Source organism: Balaenoptera borealis (assembly GCF_965194805.1).
Source record: "Balaenoptera borealis genome assembly, chromosome: 20".
Taxonomy (NCBI): Eukaryota; Metazoa; Chordata; class Mammalia; order Artiodactyla; family Balaenopteridae; genus Balaenoptera; species Balaenoptera borealis.
Genome location: NC_138879.1, coordinates 56576479 through 56600928, shown reverse-complemented (window position 1 = coordinate 56600928; position 24450 = coordinate 56576479). Strand labels below are relative to the sequence as shown.

Sequence of the window (24450 nt, the reverse complement as noted above, 5' to 3'; positions counted from 1 at the left end):
GAACAAACAAAACCTAAAGTCAGCAGAAGGAAGGAAGAATTAAAGAACAATAGGAAAAAATCAATAAAACCAAAGGCTGGTTCTTTGGAAGGGTAAACAAAATTGACAAACCTCTGGCCAGGCTCACCAAGAAGAAAAGAGAGAGAAACCAAATAAACAAAATAAGAAATGAGGTGACTCGGATCTGCCTCCCATTTGGGCGCTGAGGATGTGACCCAAGAATGTGGTTCACATTTCTCTAGTTCCTCATTGTGATAGCTTGTGGAACCTATCAACATTTGTAGGGACTACACCTTCTCCTCTGGCTCATCTGAGTTGTGAAGCAGAGTCCGTTTATGGAAGTCCACTTTGCCTGGCTTTTTTTTTTTTTTCTTTTGAAACCAAGAAGGATCCGTTGATGTTTACAGATACCAGGGGACAGGAATGGGGAGCACAGAGGCATATACTGATCCCACTCTTCTGAGAGCCGGGTCCCAATAAACACAGGCATCAATGATCAACGTGGGTGAGAGCACTGCTTAGAGAACGAATCATTTGCATTAAATGCCTACAAGGTCTGGCAGGTAATGTAAATGAGCCAAACACAGAGCAAGAGAGAGAGGGGTAGAGGCTAGAACACACGTTCTGGTCCAAGGAGGCGACGATACTTTGTTTCAGGCAATGGTTGTCTGGCAGAGATGTGCCTCCAGTGTTGCCAGTTCTCTGATTTTTTTTCAGAAATGGGAAAGCCTGCGTTTTGCATAAAATTTCCCGATATTTAAAACACTCTCTCATCCAAATGAAACCTAACTGCAGGCTGATTTTGCTCTGCGGGATACCAGGGTGCAGCAACTGATGGAGATGGTATTTTCTGGGTTGAGCACACACGGAGGGCCATCTGATACTTTATCCACGTTCAGACCATTTGAAATGTAAGATCACTCATTGCTGTTTTGTTTTGTTTTGTTTTTTACTTATTATTTGAAAAATTTCCAAACATAAATGGAAGTGGAGGCTACCACAAACCTCCATGATTACCCAGCTTCTACAACCATTCATATTTTACTAGGATCACTGAGTTTTGAAGCTAGGAAGAAACTTAGAAATGACTGGCCCAGCAATTACTCTCATATATTTGAGTACCTATCCCATGTCTGGAAAGTGTGATAAATGCTGCATCATCTGAAATGATGGAGGCAGTAGATATCGCCTCCATTTTATGAAGAGAAGTTGAATACTTGCCCAACGGTAGTGGGAGAGGCAGCTGGCACCGAGCCCAGGCATCTGGGCGCCCAGCCAACCTCTTCTCTCTCTGCCTCAGGCAGCATCTGTACACACACAACACCTCCCCACAACGAGCATCTAGACATTTTGCTCATTCCAGCAGGGAGGTGACAGACACGCTCAACAACAGAATCTCCACGTGTGAAGAAGCTGCATCACGTAAAACCACGTCCACTGAGTCAGCCTACTCTTCCGTAAAGACCAAATCATGTGCTTACCTGCTTTACTGCATCTTCATAGGATGGAGGCTGGCTTATCTCTGAAACTGCTGAAGTTGACTTAGAAAAAGTTGGGGATGGAATTGAAAACTTTGGCCCTGACTTATCAGAAGAGTGTAAACCAGCCATCTGGGTGAGTAAAACGCAGAGAAAGACAATCAATCCATGCGTCGGAAACGGTACAGCTTCTGTTTTAGAAACTACAGGCTAAATTCTGCAAACATTGACTTAAGGGAAAACAAAAGCTGGGGCTTAAATATATGTTACATATGTATCACAGATACATATTAACAATGGTACACATCACTATGGACGCAAAGCTGGAGGCGTCTCAGGATGGGAACCTCGAAAATTCACTTCCCCCTCTAAGGTACACCCTGTCTGTTGGGAGAAAGCGAGATGAGAAAAGGAAATAAAGCAAAGGGTCCATCCAATCCGACATGAAGAGCTCCACCAACCCAGGAATTTCCAGAGTGATCTATCTCCCACCCCGTTTCATTCCTAAGTGGATGTATATGCAGACAGTTGCAGGCAGGTGTTGCCAGGGTATCTCTTCATGAGCCAGCCTTGGGGATTGTGAGTGCATTCTGGGCAGTGCCCGGGACCTTTCAGGGTCTCTGTCCCCTCAGGATGCCCTGCCCTGTGGCCTCCAGCACTTTTGTGTCATGGCCGTCTCACGTTTGTCTCCTTTTTACCATCTTCCCACGGCTCCTTGAATTCCCCGTGTCCCGCATCTTTTATATCCCCGATTGTCCCACCTGCTGACATGTATCATCTCTTCCCTTTTGCACCGTGACTCCAACTTTCTGCATCTCTCCAGTCCTTTCCGAGGACCCACTACTTCTTTCTCCACATTTTTTTCCCATGCGCCCTGACTCCAATCTTCAACTGCACTGAACCAGGTCTGTTTGCCATGATGTTTCACAAACATACCAAGGCCATGTTAGTCGGCATAATTTCTGGGATGAACCCTGGAAACAGTGCCTTGGAATACCCTCACTTGTGTCTGTACATCCATTTCTGTCCTTTTCAAGTGGACTTGTTTCTATCCAAAATGTCATTTCTTTCTGCTTTTGAACCTCAACATTTGGAGAACAGGGGCCACAGAGAGAGAAGAGGCAAAGTCAAGCCCCAGTTTAAACCTCTTCCCAGGTGCCTACCTTTTGCTGTACACCTGGGCTTTTGGGACAAGAGTTGCCCCCGGCACCATGACTGCTGTCTGCCTGGGCTCCAGAGAAAGAGGGATGAAGGCTGGAAGGCTGGGGAGAGAAGCTTGAAGGATGGCCCTCACGTGCCCCTGAGTTCTGTAGAAAGGAAGAAGGACAAATTAAATGGCCACCAGCAGCATATTTGAGGGTAACCTTTGCTCAGACAACTAGTCTCTGCCCTGGTGTCTCATCTTTCCAAACCTCCCTGAATTCCATCACCAAAGTCTCAGATCTGGCTTTGGACGTATCATTTCCTGTTCACAAACTTTCCATGGTTTCCACACATCTACATCGTAGGGTCTCCACATCTAACCAGGGTAAGTCTTTAAGACGCTCCACAGTCGAGTATGATTTCCCTCTGCGAGCTTAAATTCTACTAATCCCTCCAGGCCCTGTACATATTCCCTCCCTGTGTTTTTTCACATGGAATGATCTTTTCCTGACTCTCCTTCTCCAACTCCACTTCTCAAGTTCAACCCCTTTGCAAAGCCTTCCAGACTTTTCTAGCGCTTCATGATCAATACCCACTGCCATGCTTTGTGCAGCATTTAATGTCAAAAGTGCCCATCAGTGATGTTATCCTATATTGCTCTTTATCTTTTAATTTTTTTTATTATGGAATCATTCATGTCTTTACAAAGAGTGCTTTGTAAACCATCAATGACTGTACAAATGGTAGTTCTTCTTGATACTATCGATATCCTTCAATTGAGTATCTTCCGGTCCATGGCTGTATATTTCAAGAGCTATTTTTACCTTTGTGGCCTAGGACATGACGCGCTCAATACCTGTTGTCAATGAGGATGATATTCCATGTAAGTTTCAGCTCCTCCCAGAGTGCTGACTGAGGACTGAGCATCATTCACATGAATGTGCTGTTCTGGTGGGTTCATAAAAATGTATTCGCCTTACCTATGGCCACGCCTCATACTCCCAGGGTAGAGAATATTCAGTGGGAAAAGGCCATGCATTCTAGAATCTGATAAACCTAGGTTCCTGTGACCCTGGGCAACTGGCTTCACCTCCCTGGGCCTTATTTTCCTCAATAGCAAAGAGTGATAACTTGGAACTCGTAAGGTTGTTGTGACAATTAATGAGATGACTCATGTACACGCCTCTTACTACCTGGTACACGGCAGGCATCCAATTAATGTAAGTGTTTTTCCTATTCCCTTTCTAATAACACAGATTTCAGAACCTTCTGATAACATAATTGTCTTTCTCAAAGAGACTTTCCTAATAATTCTTTGTTTTCATGGATAAAAGGAAAGTCCTGGATGGTCACCTTGGTCTAGTCTTTGAACTGGTCACTATTCTAAGCCATCCCTACTCTCGCTCTGCACCAAACACACTGGTTTCTTTCTGGTCCTTGAACATTCCACACATGCTCCTACCACAGGGCCCTTGCACTTGCTGTTCCTCCTTCGCCTGCAATGCCTTTGCCTCAAGTATTTACAAGGTTTTCTCCTTTTATCTCCTTCAAACGTCCCGGGCCCTTCCCTTTAAAGTTGTAAACTTCCAAACTCTTAATCTCCCTTCTCTGCCTTTTTTCTGTAAAATGTATCATCTTCTAATGTGTTAAATACTTACTTATACCTTTTGTTTACTATCTGTCTTCCCATGAGAGTAGGGATTTTGTTTGGCCAGCTCAGCACTAATCCCCAGAAACTAGAACAGGGCCTGGCACACAGTAGGTAAATATCTGCACTATGCAGACCATTACATGGCCATGGTAACTCCCTCTTTGGCCCTCTTGATGAGTTGGTTTGGCCTATGGTAAGGCTTGATACCAAGGGGTCCTGGGAACAGCCCCACGAGCCAAAACCAGCCCCTGGCTTGTTTTTGTAAATAAAGTTCTACTGGAACACAGCCACATGCATTCGTTTACCAGCTGTCTATGGCTGCTTTTGTGATACAGGGGTAGAGTTGAGGAGCTGCGACAAAGACCGTACACCCCACAAAGCCAAAACCATTTATGATCTAGCCCTTTCCAGAACAGGTTCGCCACGCTAGTCTCGGAGGCGAGTTCGTTCTACCGTAAAGGCTTTGTGCATCATGGCATCTGGCAGTTGCTACTGGGTTTGTGGCAAACCCTCCCCACGAAAAGTTCCAACGTCAGCTCTCTAGCAGCTGCACGTCCACAGCCCGCTTCCAGGAAGACGGGTTCACCAGGCATGGGGCCAGGCGTCCTTACCTGTGCAGTACGCACCTGGCTGCCGACAGGTGAGGAGACCCTGTGCTCGTCTCCTTGGGCGCCCGAAGATGCGGGTAGGAAGTAATGGTTGTTTGGCGAGGGGGGCAAACTGATGTGCTGCGGGCTTTTCACGGCCCCGAGGGGCGAATGCTGCGGGGAGCACTGCGGGCTGAGGAATGTGGAAGGAAGTACGCTGGTCTGACCTGAGGGCTCCGCACAGGCAGTGCCCCCGAGGGGCGGGAGCTGAGCATCTTCACGAGCCGGCGGCTGGCCCTCCGAGCAGGCGCTCGGTCTTCTCACGGCTACCTGCGGGGATGCGAAAGGACAGCTGGGGGCGGCGTCTTCCTGCTTGACGGGGGCGGCCGGGAGGGGCGGCAGCTTCTTCTCGGGACAGCTGCCCCTCTTCTGCTTCTGCAGCTGCAGCCTCAGCTCCTCCACGTGCCTCTGCTCTTGCTGGAGTTTCCAGGTGAGCTCGTTGATCACCTTCTGCTTCTCCACCAGCATCTTGTCCTTCTCGGAGTCCAGCCCGTCCAGCTCGGGAGGGATGCAACAACCCCCGTTGAGACTGCCCACGAGGCTCTCCTCGGGGCACACGTGGACGGGGGACGGATGCAGGCCAAAGGACGGGGAGGCATCGTGGAAGGTGTCCGGCAGGGACCCCGCCACCGACAGGTCGGAAGAGGCAGGCGAGATTGGGGGGCTGGAGCTGGTGCTGCCGAAGTGGTAGAAGCCGTTGGACGAGGCGCCGGTGGGCGGGGAGGACTGGTAATTGGGCAGCGCGTTGCTGGGCGTCACAGGAAAAGTGACGGTCGTTATGTCACCGAAGTTGGGCACAGGGTTCCCAGAACAGTCCTGGAAGGGCCGAAGCCGGTCCATGAGGGCCGTCTTGGTGCCGGACACCGGCAAACCTCGTATTCGAAGCTGTTGTCTTAACTCAGAGACCTAAAGAAACCAGGCCGTCGTTAGTGCTGCTTAATGACCATCTTTTAAAAATGTATTTATTGTTACAGAAACTTCAAGACATCACAAATGGGATTTTATAATGTCCCCTTTCTTGTTTCCAATTTCCTCCCCTACACCAGATATTCTATCGGTTTTGCACAATTTTAATGATTTGAAAATATCGGCATACACCATGTTTTCATGGGTCCAGATTATAGAAATGTCCAGCTCAAATGAACCACGGCGGTTATCTGGTCTACTGCTCTCCAACCCCCAACCTGGTCCTTGTCCCCACTTTACAGGTGAGAAAACTGATACCTGCCTGGGTTTGGACATCAACCCTCAACCCACAACACCAAAGCAGGCTGACACCCCAGGACCTCTGCATCCTAGAGGATGCCCTGTCCGCCACCTCTTTGCCACCACTGGCAAGAGCATTACAGCACAGCTGGGCCCCGGCCCGGGCTTCCTGATCCAGCAGGTCTGAATTGGGGGCTGAGAATCTGGGTTTCTAGCAAGTTCCCAGAGGATGCAGATGCCACTGGTCCCAGGACCAGGTTCTCAGCCTTGCAGTTCTGCATTACCACGGATGTCCCAATTTTACTGACTGGCTTGGTTAACAGTCATATACTGAGAGAAGTATGTGCGGAGGTGAGACCATCATTCAAATCCTGGCCCCGCCTCTTCCCAGCTCAGTGATCTTTCTGTAAAATGGGGATGACAGTACCTCCCTTATACATTTTTGCGAGGATTAAAATGGCCTAAAATTTGTAAAGGGCTTGGAGTAGTGCCTCACAAATTGTTAGTGCAGTGTGTTTGCTATTATTATTATGTTGATTCACATGTAATTATTTCAACCCTGCAATTTTATATATATATATATATATATATATATATATATATAAATAAATAAGATTGCAGGGTTGAAATAATTACATGTGTTTATAAATCACAGATACGTAAAAATATGATAGACATGTGATAGACATGATGGAACACTTTAGATCCATTAAAACTGATGCTATTTGTTGATACAGAATAATGAGTAATTATTTATGGTATATGATTAAGTGAGAAACGTTTGAATTGCTTGATTCAATTTCTATAAGAATTATATAAATATGTATATATATATATATATACTTAAACCTATGCTTGCAAGATGAAAATGTCTAGATAAAAATATGCTAAAATGTTAACAATGGTTCTCCTTATCTGTATTTCCGAAATAGCCCACATCAGCATATTACTTTTGTGATAAAATGGGAAACATATTAAATACCTAAATGTCAATAATTCCATAAAACAGCCAGAAATCTATAGGGAAATATCCTTCTGATATTTTGCAGGGAAAGATCTTTTGAGCCTCAAAGCAAAGAGAGTAATAATAAAAATACTGACCACAAAAATTGAAAACTATAAGTCAAAAATACTGGAAGAAAATGCAAATGCAAATAGCCATCTCATTAAAAAAATAATTGCAGGGCAAGTAATAAAGTGTTAGTAAGCTCAATGTATCAAAAGAAAAAGACTGACACCCAATATAAAACTGGGTAATGGACATGATCCAACCCTTCACAAACAAAAGATAAAATTAAAAGAAAAATGGCCAATAACATATGTGTACCATCATTAGTATTCCAAGAAATGCAAATAAAATAAGTATGTACATAGCTTTGTATTCATCAAATTGACAAAGAAATGAATAATAACACTGTGTCAGTGAAGTAGCAGAAAAAATAATTGAATAAAGATGTTAAGAAAAAAAAGCTTTTTAATACCTTGCTATTCCAAGTGTGGTCTTTGAACCAGCAGCATCAGACAGCATCTGGCGCTTATGGGAGAAATGCAGAATCTCAGGCCCCTCCCCACACCTATCCAATCAGAATCTGCATTTCACCACGAGCCCCAGGTGGTTCACTGGGCACATTCAGGCTTGAGAAGTGCTGCCCTAACACATTACCTCTGGGAATAGATTGGCACAAATGTTCAGGACAGGAATGGGGCCATATGGATCAAGAGTTCTTAAAAATAGTTATATATTTTGGTTTAGGAGTTCCACTCCCATGTATTTAGCCTGGGGACATAATTAGAGAAATTAATAAATGTGTGTACAAATTATATTTTTAATAGCAAAAATTTGGAAGCAAGTTCAAAGTCCAATAGAGGGATGTCAATGAGGTGGAGAAATGATATGCCAGTATTAAAAAGAAAAATCTTATTGAATATTAAACATTATGAAAAAGTCCATGATAAATAAAATAAAAAAGTATGCCCGAAGTGTATGCTCACATAATTATTTTAAAATAATTATTTTAAAACCAAACATGTTCATACCTATTTTAAGTCTAGAAGGATATAGAATCTGTGAGTTAATTGTCTTTTAAAATACTTGGGACTTCCCTGGTGGTCCAGTGGTTAAAACTGCGCCTTCCAATGCAGGGGGCACGGGTTCGATCCCTGGTCAGGGAACTAAGATTCCACATGCTATGTGGTGCAGCCAAAAAAAAAAAGCTCTTCACTTTTTTATACACAATCATATTTCAATAGTGAATATATATTACATTAAGAGTTATTTTAAAAGTTATCTCAAAAAGGATTTGAATAACTTACCGTACCACAAGCAATAAAATACGCTCTCGGCCCCCTAGCCTGGCTAGCATTTTTTTACCATTTTCTTTTAGATTTGCTGGTTTGAAAAAGTGCAAAATGGCAACTCATTACTGTTTTAATTTAGAGTTACTTAAAATTAATGAGTTCTACATTTATTTTTAGAATCTGCTCTGGCACTGAATAATTTAAACAACATTATTAAATAATGCAGCTCATATTCTAAAATAAAATGAATACTTGTTCAGTCCAGTTTGCTATAAATTTCAGAATATTACGCTGTGTAGGCTTGCTTGGGACAAAGATTTGTATAAAACTCTTTCTTACATTCCCTGGTGTTTTATTTTTTTAAGTAATTAATTATTTAATTTTTTGGCCATGCCATGCGGCATGTGGGATTCTAGTTCCCCGACCAGGGATCGAACCTGCACTCCCTGCATTTGAAGCACAGAGTCTTAACCACTGTACCACCAGGGAAGTCCCTCCCTGGCGTTTTAATCATTGATAAAACTTTAAACCATTTATTACAAAAACTTTCAAACATACACAAAAGTAAATAGAAAAGTGTAGTGAACCCACAAACCCATTAACCAGCTTTGACAATTTATCAGCCCACATTTGTTTCATTTATACGCCAATCTTGTTTGATTTATACCCCAAACTACTTCTTCCCCTACATTTCCTGAATTATGTGGAAGCAAATTATATATATATGTATAGATATTTTTTTATAATAATAAGTTTATTCAGTCCCATGTAATTAATTCTGGTTCTGTTGATCTTTTTTTTTTTTATTAGTCATCAATTTTATACACATCAGTGTATACATGTCAATCCCAATCGCCCAATTCAGCACACCACCATCCCCACCCCACCGCAGTTTTCCCCCCTTGGTGTCCATATGTCTGTTCTCTACATCTGTGTCTCAACTTCTGCCCTGCAAACCGGCTCATCTGTAAATTATATATTTTAATCTGTAAATATTTTGGTATCTTTGTCTAAAAAGTAAGTACTTAAAAAATATAGATATAAGATCATTATCACACCTAAAATATGAATAATTATTTCTTAATATCCATCAAATATTTTCCCAATTTTTTAAACTTCCCATTTACTTTCTCTCTCCTCCCCCGACCCCCCATGCTCTCTGGCTCTCTGACTCTCCAGTTTGTTAGAAGCGGGATACAAAAAAATCCATATACTGTCAAATTACCACTTATAACTTTTCAATGAGAAATCAAACTTCTTTCTCCGTGCTTTTCCCCTTTCACTTCTATGTAGCAAAACATAAGCATTTTTCTGGAAAACATCACCTCCGTTGCCTTACCTTTCTGATTACTTTTTTTGAGGGTTACCTTCATTAAGTCCTCTTATTTCTTCCTTTCCCTAAATGTGGTTCCATCATTCACTTCCTTTATTCCTCTTCTCTCCTTCCTTTCCACCTTCTCCATCCTTCCCTCCCACTCTTTCCATTTTGTTCTCCTTCTATCTCACTTGCTGCTCTACTTCCAACCCTCCCCATTATGCAAACGATTCCGAGATTTCTGTTCCTATCCCTGACAGCACAGGTGAGCTGAGCGAGGCTGATACTTGTCTGACTGATGGAAACTGGCTAGACTTTTTCTCTTGGTTGTCCTGCTGGTACTTGCTTGTGCTCAACTTTTCTAAACTGAATGAACTTGCCAACATACCTTTAAACCATCTCCTCAGTCTACCCTCCCAATTTCTGCTGCTGCTGTAACTCTCCCTGGTGACACCTCTCCCCATACACCAGTAGTCAAGCCCAGTTCAGGTTTCTCCCATCTATCCCCCGCCCGCTTTCCACTCTCAAGAATGACAATAGCAAAGCCTTTGACATCAGTCACTTGAGTTCAAGCCCCAGTTTTGTCATGTAGAAGCTGGTTAACTTGTATTTCATTTAACCTCTTTAAGATCCTGATTTATTATGTTTACATTTAAAACTTATCTTGTAGGGCAAAAATTGAAGCAAATCTCAAAGTAAACAAAACTGATAAACTTTTAGCCAGACTCATCAAGAAAAAAAAGGAAGAGGGAGAGGGCTCAAATCAATAAAATTAGAAACGAAAAAGAAGTTAACAGTGGACACCACAGAAATACAAAGGATCCTAAGAGACTACTACAAGCAACTATATGCCAATAAAATGGACAACCTAGAAGAAATGAACAAATTCTTAGAAAGGTACAATCTCCCAAGACTGAACCGGGAAGAAACAGAAAATATGAACAGACCAATCACAAGTACTGAAATTGAAACTGTGATTTAAAAACTCCCAACAGGGGCTTCCCTGGTGGCGCAGTGGTTGAGAGTCTGCCTGCCAATGCAGGGGACACAGGTTCGAGCCCTGGTCTGGGAAGATCCCACATGCCGCGGAGCAGCTGGGCCCGTGAGCCACAACTACTGAGCCTGCGCGTCTGGAGCCTGTGCTCCACAGCAAGAGAGGCCGCGATAGTGAGAGGCCCGCGCACCGCGATGAAGAGTGGCCCCCGCTTGCCACAACTAGAGAAAGCCCTCGCACAGAAACGAAGACCCAATGCAGCCATAAATAAATAAATAAATACTTTAAAAAAAAAAAAAACTCCCAACAAACAAAAGCCCAGGACCAGATGGCTTCACAGGTGAATTCCATCAAACACTTAGAGAAGAGCTAACACCCATCCTTCTGAAACTATTCTGAAAAATTGCAGAGGAAGGAACACTCCCAAACTCATTCTAAAGCAAACCTCTGAAAGACGGCCGACCGATAGTTTATACTCAAAAAATGGTAGTTCCCACTGTCACCACCACCATCTCCTTATACCTCTGCTAATTATTGTAACTATAACCAGCCAATGATTCTGAGCATGTGCACGTCAAGGAAACCACCTCTCGGGGCTCTGATAGGTGGCACATCATATCTGGACTATGTTTTCTTTGGGGCCAAGACATCTCCAGTCCTATGTGATCCGAGCTCCCATCCAGAGATAGACTACTTAAAAAAAAATCTTTGTAGACGACATATGACATAAAATTTACCATTTAATAATTTTTAAGTGTACAGTTCAGTGGCATTAAGTACCTTCACAATGTTGTGCAAATATCACCACCACCCATCTCCAGAACTTTTTCATCATCTCAAATTGAACCTCTGTACTCCTGAAACACTCACCCTTTATTCCCCTCTCCCCTGGGAACCAACATTCTACTTTCTACCTCTATGAATTTGAGGACTCCAGGGACCTCACAGAAGTGGATGCACACAATATTTGTCCCTCTGTGTCTGGTTTACTTCACTTAGCATAAAGTTTTCCAGGTGAGAGAAGCTACTTTTATCTCTATGGATTGATGATCTGTGGGGGCGTGGAGGGTGAGGGACCACCGCTCTGGAGAGCATCGTCATAAACCTGACATCCTCGTCTAGGTTTATAGCTGCCAAACTGAAACAAACTCGACGAGACCTAAGCATTTTAATTCCAAGTGTGAGGAATAGAGAAACCTTTGATATCAAAGCCCAAGATACATTTCATTTACCAGTGTTGACATTTGGTGGCCACTGAATTTCCTCTAATTTGAAAGAGTCCCAATCCTACTTTTCCCCCAAAGGAGATAATGACTGAGGGCTGAGCATGGGAAGGAGGATGACCAAGGAGGACGGAGGGCTGGGGAAGGGCCATCAGACTGGCCCAGTGAGGACCACGGGGGCCTTTAGGAATTTAGTGTTTTTGGGAAAAGTGATAAGATCCTCTTGGGGGGAAGAGTAATCGGTGGGGTGGAAACCAGGTAAAGAGGTGCAATCACTGAGCTGGAGTAGGCATTGGAGGGAGGTGTGCCCACGCATTGGAGACCCGGAAGGGCCCTGCCTCCATCCTTTTCTGTCCTTTTGTAAATGCCGGACGGACGAATCTGCCAATCCTGAGGACTGCTCTGAAACACACCAGGTTCAGCTCAAAGGCCAGCGTCCTTTCAGTGAACTGAGACCCATGAGTGTGACCCAGAGTCAACTGCTAGCACACATATATCATTTAACAAGCTGTTGCTACACTTCAGGGCAGAAGTTCTCAGAATTGGGGATTTCATAATAGAACAGCACCTTGTCTTAAATTATATTATCGACATAGGGTTCCCAACACTTTACCTTGTTAAGTAAGGACTATTCTCCTTATTTAATAGCATCCTGATGGAAGAAAAAGAAATAAAACACCAGAAACACTCAACTTCTATCCACTGCTGCCATCATTTCCTGATGGAAAGGACATTTTGACATTCAAAACATTGCGGGGAAATAAATACTTCGAATAAAGGTTAGTCAGATATATTGAACACAGTTAGATTCATGAAAAGCTCTTGACGTGGCTCTTGTTTTTCTTATTTCAAGAGACTGGTAAAAGTTCATCGTGAAATTGGCCATTGGAAACTTGTATCAATCTCAAAGCCACCTTCTGCGCTAAGGGCTATCATGTATACGATTCTATGTGACTCTTACAATGACTCATTCATGCAAAGGAGGAAACTGAGATGCAGAAACATTAAGAGACCAGCTTAAGGTTGCACAGCCAGTGGAAGAGCTGAGCTGGGAACCCACAGTCTTCTGTTCTACTGGGTGTCCAACCACAGTGGTTAAAAAAAAAGAAAGAAAGAAAATCATGTCAAACCGTATACCTTCAGATCATCTAGGTTGGATGGGAGAGGGCCTGGCTTGAGAGAAGAGACACCAGTTTGTCCAGAAAAACTGTTTTTGGCAGGAGACAAAGGGGTATTGCTCAGTGGTGCTGAAGAAGGGTTTGGATTTCTGACCACCTGCTCATTTGGTTCCCTGAAAAACAAACAGAAAAGAGGCACTTACAATACAATCAAATACAGTCAAATATACATCTGGGGGTATGATACTGTGATTTAGAATAGGAAATATATATTTGGTCTTCATCCTGGTTTCTGGCATAGCTCCTAAAACCCTTGGGATTTCCTAAGTCATGAGAGCACAGAACTGTCTTTTGTTATCCTAATGAGGTGACTCTTGGAAGCCACCTAAGGATGGAGGGTGGTGGCCTGGAGAACCAATCATGTGATTAGAGGGTTGGAACTTTTAGTCCCACTCCTGACCTCTGGGTAGGAGAGAGGGCTGGAGGTTGAACTGATCGGCAATGGCCAATGATCTAATCAACCGTGCCTATGTAATGACGTCTCTATAAAAACCCAAAAGGATGGGGTTTGGAGAGCTTCCGGGTTGGGTAGCACGTGGAGATTTGGGGAGACTGGTGCACCTGGAGGGGCCATAGATGCTATGCCTGCCTCCCATGTACCCTGCCCCAAGCATCTCGTCCATCTGGCTGTTCCCATGGGGAGTTAACATGCTTTTACAATAAACCGGTTATCTAGTAAGTACAGTGTTTCTCTGAGTTCCTGAGCCACTCTAGCAAATTAATCGAACCCAAGGAGGGGATTGTTGGAACCTGCCATCTGTAGCCGATCTGTCAGAAGCACAGGTGACAACTTGGACTTGTGACTGGTGTCCGAAGGGGGAGGGGGCAGTCCTGTGGGACTGAGCCCTCAACCTGCGGGCTCTGACACGATCTCTGGGGAGACAGCATCGGAATTGAGTTGAATTGTAGAACACCCAGCTGGTGTCAGAGAGTTGCTTGGCAGCGTGGGGAAAACTGGGTGACCAGAACCCTTAGGGGGTGGCTTGCGTTTAGACTGGATCACAAGCTAATTGCCCAGAAGGATCAGGCGTGTAATAATCAATGCATCAGCAATAATAATCAGTGCAATGTAACAAATGTAATAATAAATCAGTAGAAGTGGCAGGGTGAGGAAGAACTGCAGAGTGGGCCAGAAGGCAAGTGGCAAGCACTCCTCAAGCTAGTTTTGGGGAGACAAGAGGGAATGGTGGAGACTGTGGCCGCAGGAGAGACCCGTCCATCTGTGATTCAGCAGATGCCCTGTCCTGGGGAGGAAAGAGCATGCGCACCAAGCTTGATAGCGTACCGCACGTGGCGTAATCGCCAGCATGACCCGAGGCTGAACAGAGACAGGCGGGGGAATCTACATCCCAACTCTATGGTTGAGGAGAAAGACCCTTTACAAGGTGACCTAGCTGTGAGATCACACACTGGGCTCAGGAGTCCATCTTTGAGGCTGTCACCCAGTCACTCAGCCCTGAGCCAACTCCTGAAACGTAACCGGTATTGGACTGGCTCCCAGTTCCAATGCTACATTCCTAGATGGTTCCTCCCCTCCGTTCTGCCATTAATCTAGCGCTAATACTTTCCCCAAAGAGGCCTCTTATCAGGGGCACTGATGTACCTGCTTCCTCCCGGCCTTCTGTCCCTGAAAAAGTGGGCGTGGTTTCTAAAGAGTCACATTCTAAACACACCGGACCAGGATGCGGTGCGGGACTCGCTGGGTCCCCAGGGGCTGGCCCGGGGGCCTCGGCCAGAGAAGCCACTGCCAGCGTCTGCCCCCGGGCGCCAGCCTGGGCTTGCCTGACTTACTTGAGCTGAGCTTGGTGGAGCCCGGGGTAGCTGAAGCGGTGCTGTTGCTGTTGGCTGAGGATCTGCAGCTGTAAGAACAGCTGTTGCTGCTGGAGCAGCCGGGCGTAGGCGGAATCCATGGGCGGAGGGGACTTCTCTGCCTTCTGGTCCGGGGGGATGTACTGGTGATATTTGAGCTTCTTCACCTTTGGCTTGGGGTCCTTGGGCTTTTTGTGGCGGTTCTTACTGTCGTTCAAGGACTTGGACTGCAAAGCAGATGGAGAAACGGCATGTGCTTTAGGTGATGGATGGGAATGGCTTGGCATCAGGAATATATCTCTAGGAGGTTCCATGGGATGGATGTTCCTGAACCCCCGACACACAATACAGCAAAGGCAGGATGCACAAAGAAATCCTGGACGTTAAGGTACCTAACGGACAAATCCACTGCAAATGCATCGCAAAGGAAGGACACCCCTGAGGCTGGGAGTCCTGAGTCTTACAAGTGGCTCCAGGAGAATTTCCTTCCCGGAGGAGAGGGAGAGGTAAACTTGTGTTTCATGAGGACACCTTCTTAACCTAAAACCACCTGACGGCCTAACGAAGGAGATATTCTGCTCTTGGGATGGATTCATAAGAAAGCTCTTTCATCTGTATACATGTAATCACCTTTAGTGAAGCCCTTAGTAAGCTGACTTATTAATGACATAAACTCAGATGAAGTTCAGCTTGCCTCTGAAAATCCAGAATGTGGATTTTTGTTACCTCAAATGTAAGATCAATTCCCCTTCCCATCAAACACTGATATAAGATCAGGAAGTGACATCCTCTGAACTAAAGATTCTTTATTGACTACGGGAAGGGTTAGTCACCCACTGGGACCTTTCCAGAAGTTACCCATCATGGAGCATGATTTGGGCCCTTGAAAAAAGTTAAGGACACAGGCTCTGAAGTGAAGACACAGTTTTGAACATGGTACAATCATCCAACTTCATGACATCTCAATTACCTCACTTGCAAGTTGGGAAAAACATTCTCTACTTTCGATCTCAGTAATCAGTGGAAGGATGGTGAAACATATTGTTGAAATAATAACAGATTTCAAAGGAGAGTGTGATTATAACCCGCTCCTAAAATCCAAAGGCCTCCATAGATTGGAAATCAATAGATCCATACTGGAATCGGTTAAAAAACATACATTTCCAAACCATGACTTTATTACAGAAGATTGAAAGGAACATGGATATGACCATGGAAGAGTCTTGAGGATCTGGGGACAAGTGGGAGGGAAGGTGTGGTACCAGCAGTGTCCAGAAGAGGGGGCTCCTGAATAGCTGGCGGGCATGTTGTGACTGGGCAGCTTCCCCGTTTTAACCACAAAAGTTTTCTCTGACTCAGCGCATCCCTCCACCGAAGCCTTTTTTGTGTTTTCCCAGGGAGGCTTCTTCTTGGAGACCAACGAGCAATGAACTCAAGTATTCCCGTGGGCTGGGGGCTCTCCTCCCTGCTCATTCATCGGGTAGCGCTCCAGGTAACGAATGAGTCTTCTGCACTTGGGAGAGTTTCTGCAGGGCTCCTACAGTCAGCTCTGCCCTGCTTGGCTCTGGCGCAGCCTCCGCTCCCACTCCTCCTAGGACCTGCTTGTCTGGGGGAGCTGCAGCCCTGGGTCTAGCAGTTAAGTCAGGGGCTGAGGCATTTTCTCTACCTGTCGCCTTAACACAGGGACTCCGAACATTTAAAAAGGTACGAAAATCGGACCATTTTCTCTGGATAGTGAGGGGCAAAGGCCGCCGAACCCATGGAACTCCGAATCCCTGGAACTGTACACTTTCATATTTTTGACACCAGAGGATACTAAGGCTGTGGGTTTGCTTTTGTTTTCTTTCTAGAACTGCACGGCCAATAGAAGGGGAGCACCGTCATCTTTCTAAAGCAGACCTGGATCCCAAATCCAGTGGTTTAAGACTTGGGCGTGAATGCATAAAACAAGTTAGTGGGCTTCCCTGGTGGCGCAGTGCTTGAGAGTCTGCCTGCCAATGCAGGGGACGCGGGTTTGAGCCCTGGTCTGGGAAGATCCCACGTGCCGCGGAGCAACTGGGCCCATGAGCCACAATTACTGAGCCTGCGCGTCTGGAGCCTGTGTTCGGCAACGAGAGGCCGCGATGGTGAGAGGCCCGCGCACCGCGATGAAGAGCGGCCCCCACTTGCCACAACTGGAGAAAGCCCTGGCACAGAAACGAAGACCCAACACAGCCATACATACATACATACATACATAAATAAAAAGAATGTAAGCAGACAAGAATAGCATTAAAAAAATAAAAAATAAAAAGAAGAGCTGTTGGCCTTCACGTAAACAGCCAGTCCTGCTGGACCAGGTGGGTATCAACCCTGCTCCTCATTGAAACTGACTGTCCTTCCTCACGGCAACTATGATACTCCCTTCGTACCAAGAGGCTGAGCGCTTTGCTCATTTGCATTAGGCAGAATTGAAACACTTTGGTAGAAATACTGATGCAATTTCTCTTTGCACACAACGTTAGAAATCACTGAATCATCCCCTCCACTTGCAGTGAACAAAATTCATCAATAGCCACTTATTTTCAACGCCGTTGAGCTGAGTAGATTATAGGCTGGGTTTAAGCCACTGCAGTTTGGGGAGCTTTACTGGGAATCAGAAATACCTGCCATCCATTTATAAGATGAAAACCACTTCTGTGTACATGCAGTGGAGGGGGCAGTGGGTGGGCACCGTTACTTTAGCATCGATTCTAACTCAATTTACAACCTTTTCAAAAAATGTTTCTTAAGAATCTTCTCAGCATGAAGCGGTGGCTTTAGAGCTGAGAAAACATGCCCCCAAATCAATCAGAAGTTATTTGGGATAAAACATTACGAAGAAAGTCAAATGACTACCAGGCAGTTAATTGAGGAGAAAGTACTCTGTGAACTATTAGATATAATGCTGAGAAACTTAAACCAAAACTATGTGATCATGCTTGTAGTTATGTGTCTCTTGTGAGTGTAACCCTCTGCTTTGTCTTTACTTCCATAGGGAGACTGCCTTGAATGCTATAGGGTTTGCTGCAGGCAAGGCCTTCGGGTTTGCTTTCCTTGCATAAAATCCAGCCGCCCTACACCTGTTTTACGCCACATACAAATCCTGTGTGCACTGCAGTCAGCTGTGTCTATCTCTAGGCCGAGCTGATGAAGCCTTTTAAGTCAGGAATAGGCTGGCTGAGCTGTGATCCCAAAGAAGGGCAAACATTGCCCAGCAGGGGTCTTCGTCTGCAGGGAAGACCCCTGCTGGGCAAGAGAATCTTGGTCCATATACACTGATGGCCCACGTCTCAACTCCTGTCTTGCGATGCTCCCAGTGGATTGAACACGTCCGTGGGGCCGTGTGACTCTCCCCCTGTTGACAGACCTAACTCAGCACTCCCTGCCCCGAGCTGGCCCTGTGAGCTGAGGGCTCAGACGGGCGTGGAGGCCGGCCCACCGTACCTTGACAGCAGCGTGTACAGGGACCGGGTTGCCCAGGGGGCCGAGCCCCTGCTTCCCCGGGTCTGACTGGTTGCCGGGCTGGGGGGGCGAGTCATTCCTTTCATTTTCTGAGCCAGAAATAAGATCCTAAAAATCCAAAGTTTAGCATTATTAGGATGCAGCAGTAAAAACTGTGTGACGTGGAAATGTTGCGGTAGAGCCTCCCACTCCCACCCCCGAGGTCTGCCGTGTTAATCCTAGCTTCTTATCTCAGGAACATCAGATTCTGTCCTCCAGCGGGAGGAGTCGTGTATATAACTTGTCATCCAGTTGAGGACACTTTTAAGAGAGAAAGCAGGCATGATTAATAATTATTCCAGCAGACAGGTATAGGACTGGCCTGTTCTAGACAAACTGGGACATCTGGTCACCCTGGGTGAGGGTTCCACCTACCTGCGGCTAGGTCTACCTGTTGGAATTGACAGTGGGATTGAAAAAGAGAGGAAGTGGGAGGAGTGGGTGTAGGAACTTTGGGGGAAAGTAGGACAACAAAAAAGTTAGATGAAAAGGGGGTTAGCAGATGGAGGGAAAGTGTGTAGGTATGTGTATGTGTGTGTACGCATCTGGGTCTCTGTGTATTTGTGTGCATGTGTGTCTCTACGTGTGTCTGTGTGTATGCCTGTGTAATGTATGTGTGCATATATGTATGTATATGTATCCCTTTGCACGTGTGTCTGTGTGTATACGTGTGTCTGTGTCTGTCTGTGTATATGTATGTGCATGTGTGTATATATGTGTGTATGTGTGTGTGTGTGTGTGTGTATGTGTGTACTATCAGGAAAACCTTTATGAGAGGCACGTTCCCATATGCAGAGGACTCTGAAGTGGACCAAGCGCCCTCTCTCTTTCCCCTACAATCCTGTGCCATGACCTTGAAAAAGGGGCAGGGGCTGCTCCACGATCTCCCCGAGCTGCTCAGCCCTTCCCTGAGCCCCAGCACCTATCAAAGGTCTGTAGCATCCTTTTCTCTCGGAGCCTGTGCACTCATCTGTCACATGAGGTTGCCGGATGAACTGACATAAGATGATTTTTGCATTTTGCCTGGCATTGCTCAGTGTTTGTTCCCTTTTTCCCCTGCTCCGAGGGTTAAAAAGAAAAGAATGCGTCTTCTCCCCAAAGCATCTTTAAATCAGAAGCTGAGGAATTTACTGTCAGAGTAATAAGATACAAATGGTCTGATGTACTGTTTGATGTTATCAAAGAAGTCGGGCTGCAGAGACCAGCTGCGGGATGCAGGGGAAGGAAAAATGCTTTGATTATAAACTCCTGCACAATAAACGTACGGCTCTTTCGGCTCTGCTTTTTCTGTCTCCCGTCTCCCTCCTGTTCCACACTTCCTCCTGGGCAGCCTTGGCTTTGTTCTGATGGAGTGAAGAAGGGCCTGACAACGACCGGTAACAGCACAGTTTCAGGAAACAGGGTCGCGGTAAATAATTCCTGAAACTGTCCCTGATCCCTGCATGCTTTACAGTGTAAAAATGTTTTCAAATACACTATCTAATACGGTTTAAAAAGTACAAACGTCCAGCTATACAATAAGTCCTGGGGGTGTAATGTACAGCATGGTGACCATAGTTAACAATACTGTATTGTCTCTCTGAAAGTTGCTGAGAGAGTAGATCTTAAAGACAGTAGATCTCATCACAAGAAAGAAAATTTGTAACCATGTGTGGGGATGGGATCCTGGTGATCATTTCACAATACATACAATGATATATTGTATCTATCGTACATATGGTGAAATACACGTGTAGTTCACAATACACGTGTATTTCACGATGTACGATACAATATCAAGCAATTATTCTGTACACCTGATATTGTATATATTGTATACATTGTGTATTTCACGATATATACAACATCGATTATGTTGTACACCTGAAACTAATATAATGTTATATGTCAATTATACCTCAATTAAAAAAATTAGAAGTACACAAAGATATAAAATATCTATATAATAAAAATAAGATATGAGATATCTCTATATAATTAAAATATATAAAATAATATGTGTTAATAAAATATACATCATATATATAAAATATCTGATTTCAAGTCATCGAATAATTCCTGTGAGGCCAAGAGGAGTAAACTCTTCCTGAAGGGTAGGGGCTGAGGTCGAAGGGTTCTCTCCAGAAACAGGATGTGGTGGAAGATTGACATCTCGTTGTCCCACGAGTGCAACCCCTCCCCCTCACACTCATCTCCTCTGGGGGCTCTGGGAATACTATCCTGCCAGGCCAAGGAAAGGTCCCATCAAGCCTGGGTGTGGCTTATAGAGGGGGAGCTCCAGGTGTTGGTGGGGGGCCCTGCATGCTCCTGGGGCCACACAGCTACTCAGCCTCACTTCCTTCTCTGTAACATCTAACAGAAAACGCTTGCAGAGTGCCTAGCACTGGCCCTGGTACACAGTGGGTGCTTAATAATGGCAGTAGCTGTTGTTAGCCATCATTATACTGCTCTTTATAAATGTGCTTTTAACAGTATGTGCAATATCCATTTCTCACATCTCAACAATCTGTGGAATTGTCCAGAAAAAGGGGAATGCTATGTTTGGTCTGGGGCTGGAGGTGGCCCTTGCTCCATGGGTTCGGCAGGTAGACGCCTGCTAAGGGTAGAACTGGCTCGGGGCTCCGGCTTTGTAGCCAATCAGCGCCTCCTGTTCCCCGCTCCCCAGGGTCCTACAGTGGTAACTCAGTGCCTGGAAAGACCGTGGGCTTTGAAACCAGCCCTGCTGAGGCCCTTTCTCTCCAGGAGACTGTTGGTCGGTCATCTCATCTTGGGGAGCCTCATTTCTACCTTGTCTCTAAAAGTGGAGATAAAAGAGATCTACTTGACAGAGTAGATACTGAAAACATAAGTCAAAAGGGCACATTTCTGGGGATTCTCTTTCGGCGTTATCTGGAAGCTTTTGCCCTTACACACAGAACCCTGGACCGAATAGGGTGAGAAGCAGCAATCAAGATGACGTGCCATGAAGAGACATCTCTGGGGTCTCTAAGCAAAACAACCTCAGCACTGCTGATTTCAAGACTGAAGAGGTGACAGGCTGAGATGTGCTTTGTTTACCTGGATTTTCCCCCGAGGACCCGCCAAAGGGGTCTCTGTAGCGTTCACGTCTGGGGGGGATCCTGCTGAGCCCTGGAGGTCTTCACCTCGAGTCTGATCCGGAGAAAGCCCATCGCTGCTGTCCTCCTCAAAGGCAAATGCATCCGCTGATTTGGAGAAACTCACCTGGTTACCTGAGGGAGTGAAAGCCAAGAAGAACTGGGTCAGTGGCAGTGCTTCAGTGTGTCATCCCTATTAGGAGCACTCACCTACCTCCTTAGATGTTTCCAGTTCAAGGTAGGAGTGAAGATATTTAAAATGACTTGCTTTCCCCTCTATTTACTCCATACAGGGGAACTTGTGTTTATAAAAGTGACACATTTGGCAGGGACGAATGAGTGACATATTAAAGGTCTATCATCATTTATTAAACTTCATTTTCAGATTGATCCATTCCTGCACATTTTGTATGTGAGTCCCTATCTTTCTGAAGCTAAATCAGGGAAGATGAAGGAAAGAACAGGGGTCATCGGGTGCAGGAGGAGAAGGGCCCTGTCTCCCTGGGGCTTTACGACGAGAGGTGAAATTGAAATGACTGCGGGCCATTTGCATCGTGTTCAAACATAAAACGGGGCGACCGGCACAAAACGTTTCGCAAACTTTGCCATTAAGGAGAAGCCAGGGAGCTCCTAAGTTTAAATTCCTAAGTGTCAGAAGAGCTAATGTCACCAGAATGCCCCAAAGCCCCACTCAACGGACGCATATCTGTTTATAAAAGCCATAAACGTGTCTCAGAAACTGGAGCGTGATCTTTATTTATTTATTTTTATTATTTGGATTCTGTTGTTATTCCTCTTATCTTTGTGTGTATTTTGGAAATCCCCAGCAACTCAGACGTGCTCAGATTCTTCCCCAGCAGCCTGCGTGGTCTTGGGAGGGAAATCCAGACATTGGCTTGGGGAGTGGGGTTACCAGACCAGGTGGGACTATCGTGACATCCTTATATGTCCCTTATGTGGTTTTTTTTTTTTATCATTTTGATCATTTATAGTACTGTGATTTTATTTATTTATTTATTTTTGGCTGCGTTGGGTCTTCGCTGCTGCATGCGGGCTTTCTCTAGTTGCAGCGAGCGGAGGCTACTCTTCGTCGCGGTGTGCGGGCTTCTCACTGCGGTGGCTTCTCTCGTTGTGGAGCATGGGCTCTAGGTACGTGGGCTCAGTAGTTGTGGCTCGCGGGCTCTAGAGCACAGGCTCAGTAGTTGTGGTGCACGGGTTTAGCTGCTCCGTGGCATGTGGGATCTTCCCGGACCAGGGCTCGAACCTGTGTTCCCTGCATTGGCAGGCGGATTCTTAACCACTGTGCCACCACGGAAGTCCCTCCCTTATGTTTTTAATTGCCAGATCTCCTCTGGCTTATTATCCAAATGCACAGTACAAAATGTGCTGAGGCCACACGCTCTTGTGACCCTCTTGCAGGCACGGCTCTTCGAAAGGAATTTATGTATTATCAGCAAGTTTTCCAGCCCGGTATTCTGCAGTTACACTGACAAGAACTTTTGACTCAGGCTCGGGGCAGATAAGAGAGAGGAGCTCTCACTGTGGAGATTGGAAAGGCAACGAGGAGCTGGAAGTAATGGAACGAATGTGGTTTGGGGCTTGTCATCACCACCACTGCTGGCATCTGTCATGGACCCTCACTCAGACACGCAAGTGTCAAATCAGGAGAGAGGCCGGACAAGGACAGGGCAGGTGGGAACTCCAGTCGCTGGCCCGCTGGGCAGCCTGCCAACCTGGAAAGGCTTGGGGACCAGTGTTGCTGCTCCTTGGTTTCAAGGATTATTTATAAAGGTCATTATTACTTTTCTGTGATTATAGAAGTAATGTTTACTTATAAAAATTCATACCATATGAAATGTACATAACAAGGTACATAATAATCCCACTTCCGTTAATGATTTATTCCCTCTTCTAGACTTAATTCTATCCATATAGCAAGACACGCACATATTTAAAAAGCATTTCAAACGGACAGGACTGAGTGAAAGATACTGTTCTGAAACTTGCTTTTTTCACCCTCCAGTGTATCTTGGAGATCTTTACATGTGAACGCATAGAGATCTTCCTCAATTTTTTGGTTAACAGCTACACAGTATTTCATTATATGAATGGGAACTTTTGTTTTTCAACTTTTATTTCCCAAGGGGCCCTTATCTTTAACTATAAAAATTTTGAAATAATAGAAAGGTACAGAGAATAATATAAAACATGTGACTCACCTGAAATAAATATATGCCAGTATTTTCCTATATTTGCATCAGAAAGCTATTCATTTTCTAACAGAAAGGGCTTTCATCGGGTATTTGACAAATGTCAACTTTTCCTTTGCAATCAGGGGTCACTCTTCTCTCCCATCTGGTCTCTCCCACCTCCCTCCCTCTCTATTTTAAGGTCCAGAGCTAGCTCACACCCTTCCCTTCTTTCCTTACAGCAAACCCCACCCCGGCTCTGCAAAGAAGCCTCAATCTGTCATTTTCACTCAATGTGAAGGAATTTATATACCATTTCCCTTTCTCCAGGGGATCGTGTGCCTGAGATCTTCCCAGGAAGGTCCTTCCAGGAGCCTCCATGAATACACTTCCATTGTAAACTCAACCTGCTAATTTCTTTACTTTAGAAACCACGTTTTCATTGAAATTTCAAGTCCCACTTCTAGTTGTGGAATTAAAGGCTTTGTCCCTGCTGAAAAGATGACATGTATTATTCAGGGCCAGGTGGGCATGGGATCTGGGGGGGGAGTGGGTGTTAAGCCCTCTCCACCTCAGAAGTCACAGCATTTCATTGGGATTTACTTGGCGTAGACCGTGAGGCAAGACCAACTCAGAGAGCCCTGCGTGTGACCGTACCAGCCCCTGGGGGCAGCCAGCCTGCTCTGCCCAACAGGACCCTCC

The 24450-nt window shown here is 45.3% G+C and overlaps 1 protein-coding gene across 8 annotated transcripts in view; it reads right to left on the bottom strand.

Annotated features, from left to right (window-relative positions):
* MYOCD (myocardin) overlaps positions 1-24450 on the bottom strand; it is a 250760-nt gene that overhangs the window by 6649 nt on the left and 219661 nt on the right. For 5 of the 8 annotated variants that reach the window (XM_082373272.1, XM_082373270.1, XM_082373276.1 and 2 more), the window contains 7 exons: positions 21522-21694; positions 18408-18533; positions 14925-15169; positions 13093-13246; positions 4884-5825; positions 2642-2785; positions 1482-1610 (listed from right to left, as the gene is read on the bottom strand). In XM_082373272.1, coding sequence (XP_082229398.1) covers positions 1482-1610; positions 2642-2785; positions 4884-5825; positions 13093-13246; positions 14925-15169; positions 18408-18533; positions 21522-21694 — 1913 coding nt within the window. The remainder of the gene's footprint in view (positions 1-1481; positions 1611-2641; positions 2786-4883; positions 5826-13092; positions 13247-14924; positions 15170-18407; positions 18534-21521; positions 21695-24450) is intronic. The other 3 variants (XM_082373271.1, XM_082373274.1, XM_082373273.1) reach the window with 3 other exon arrangements.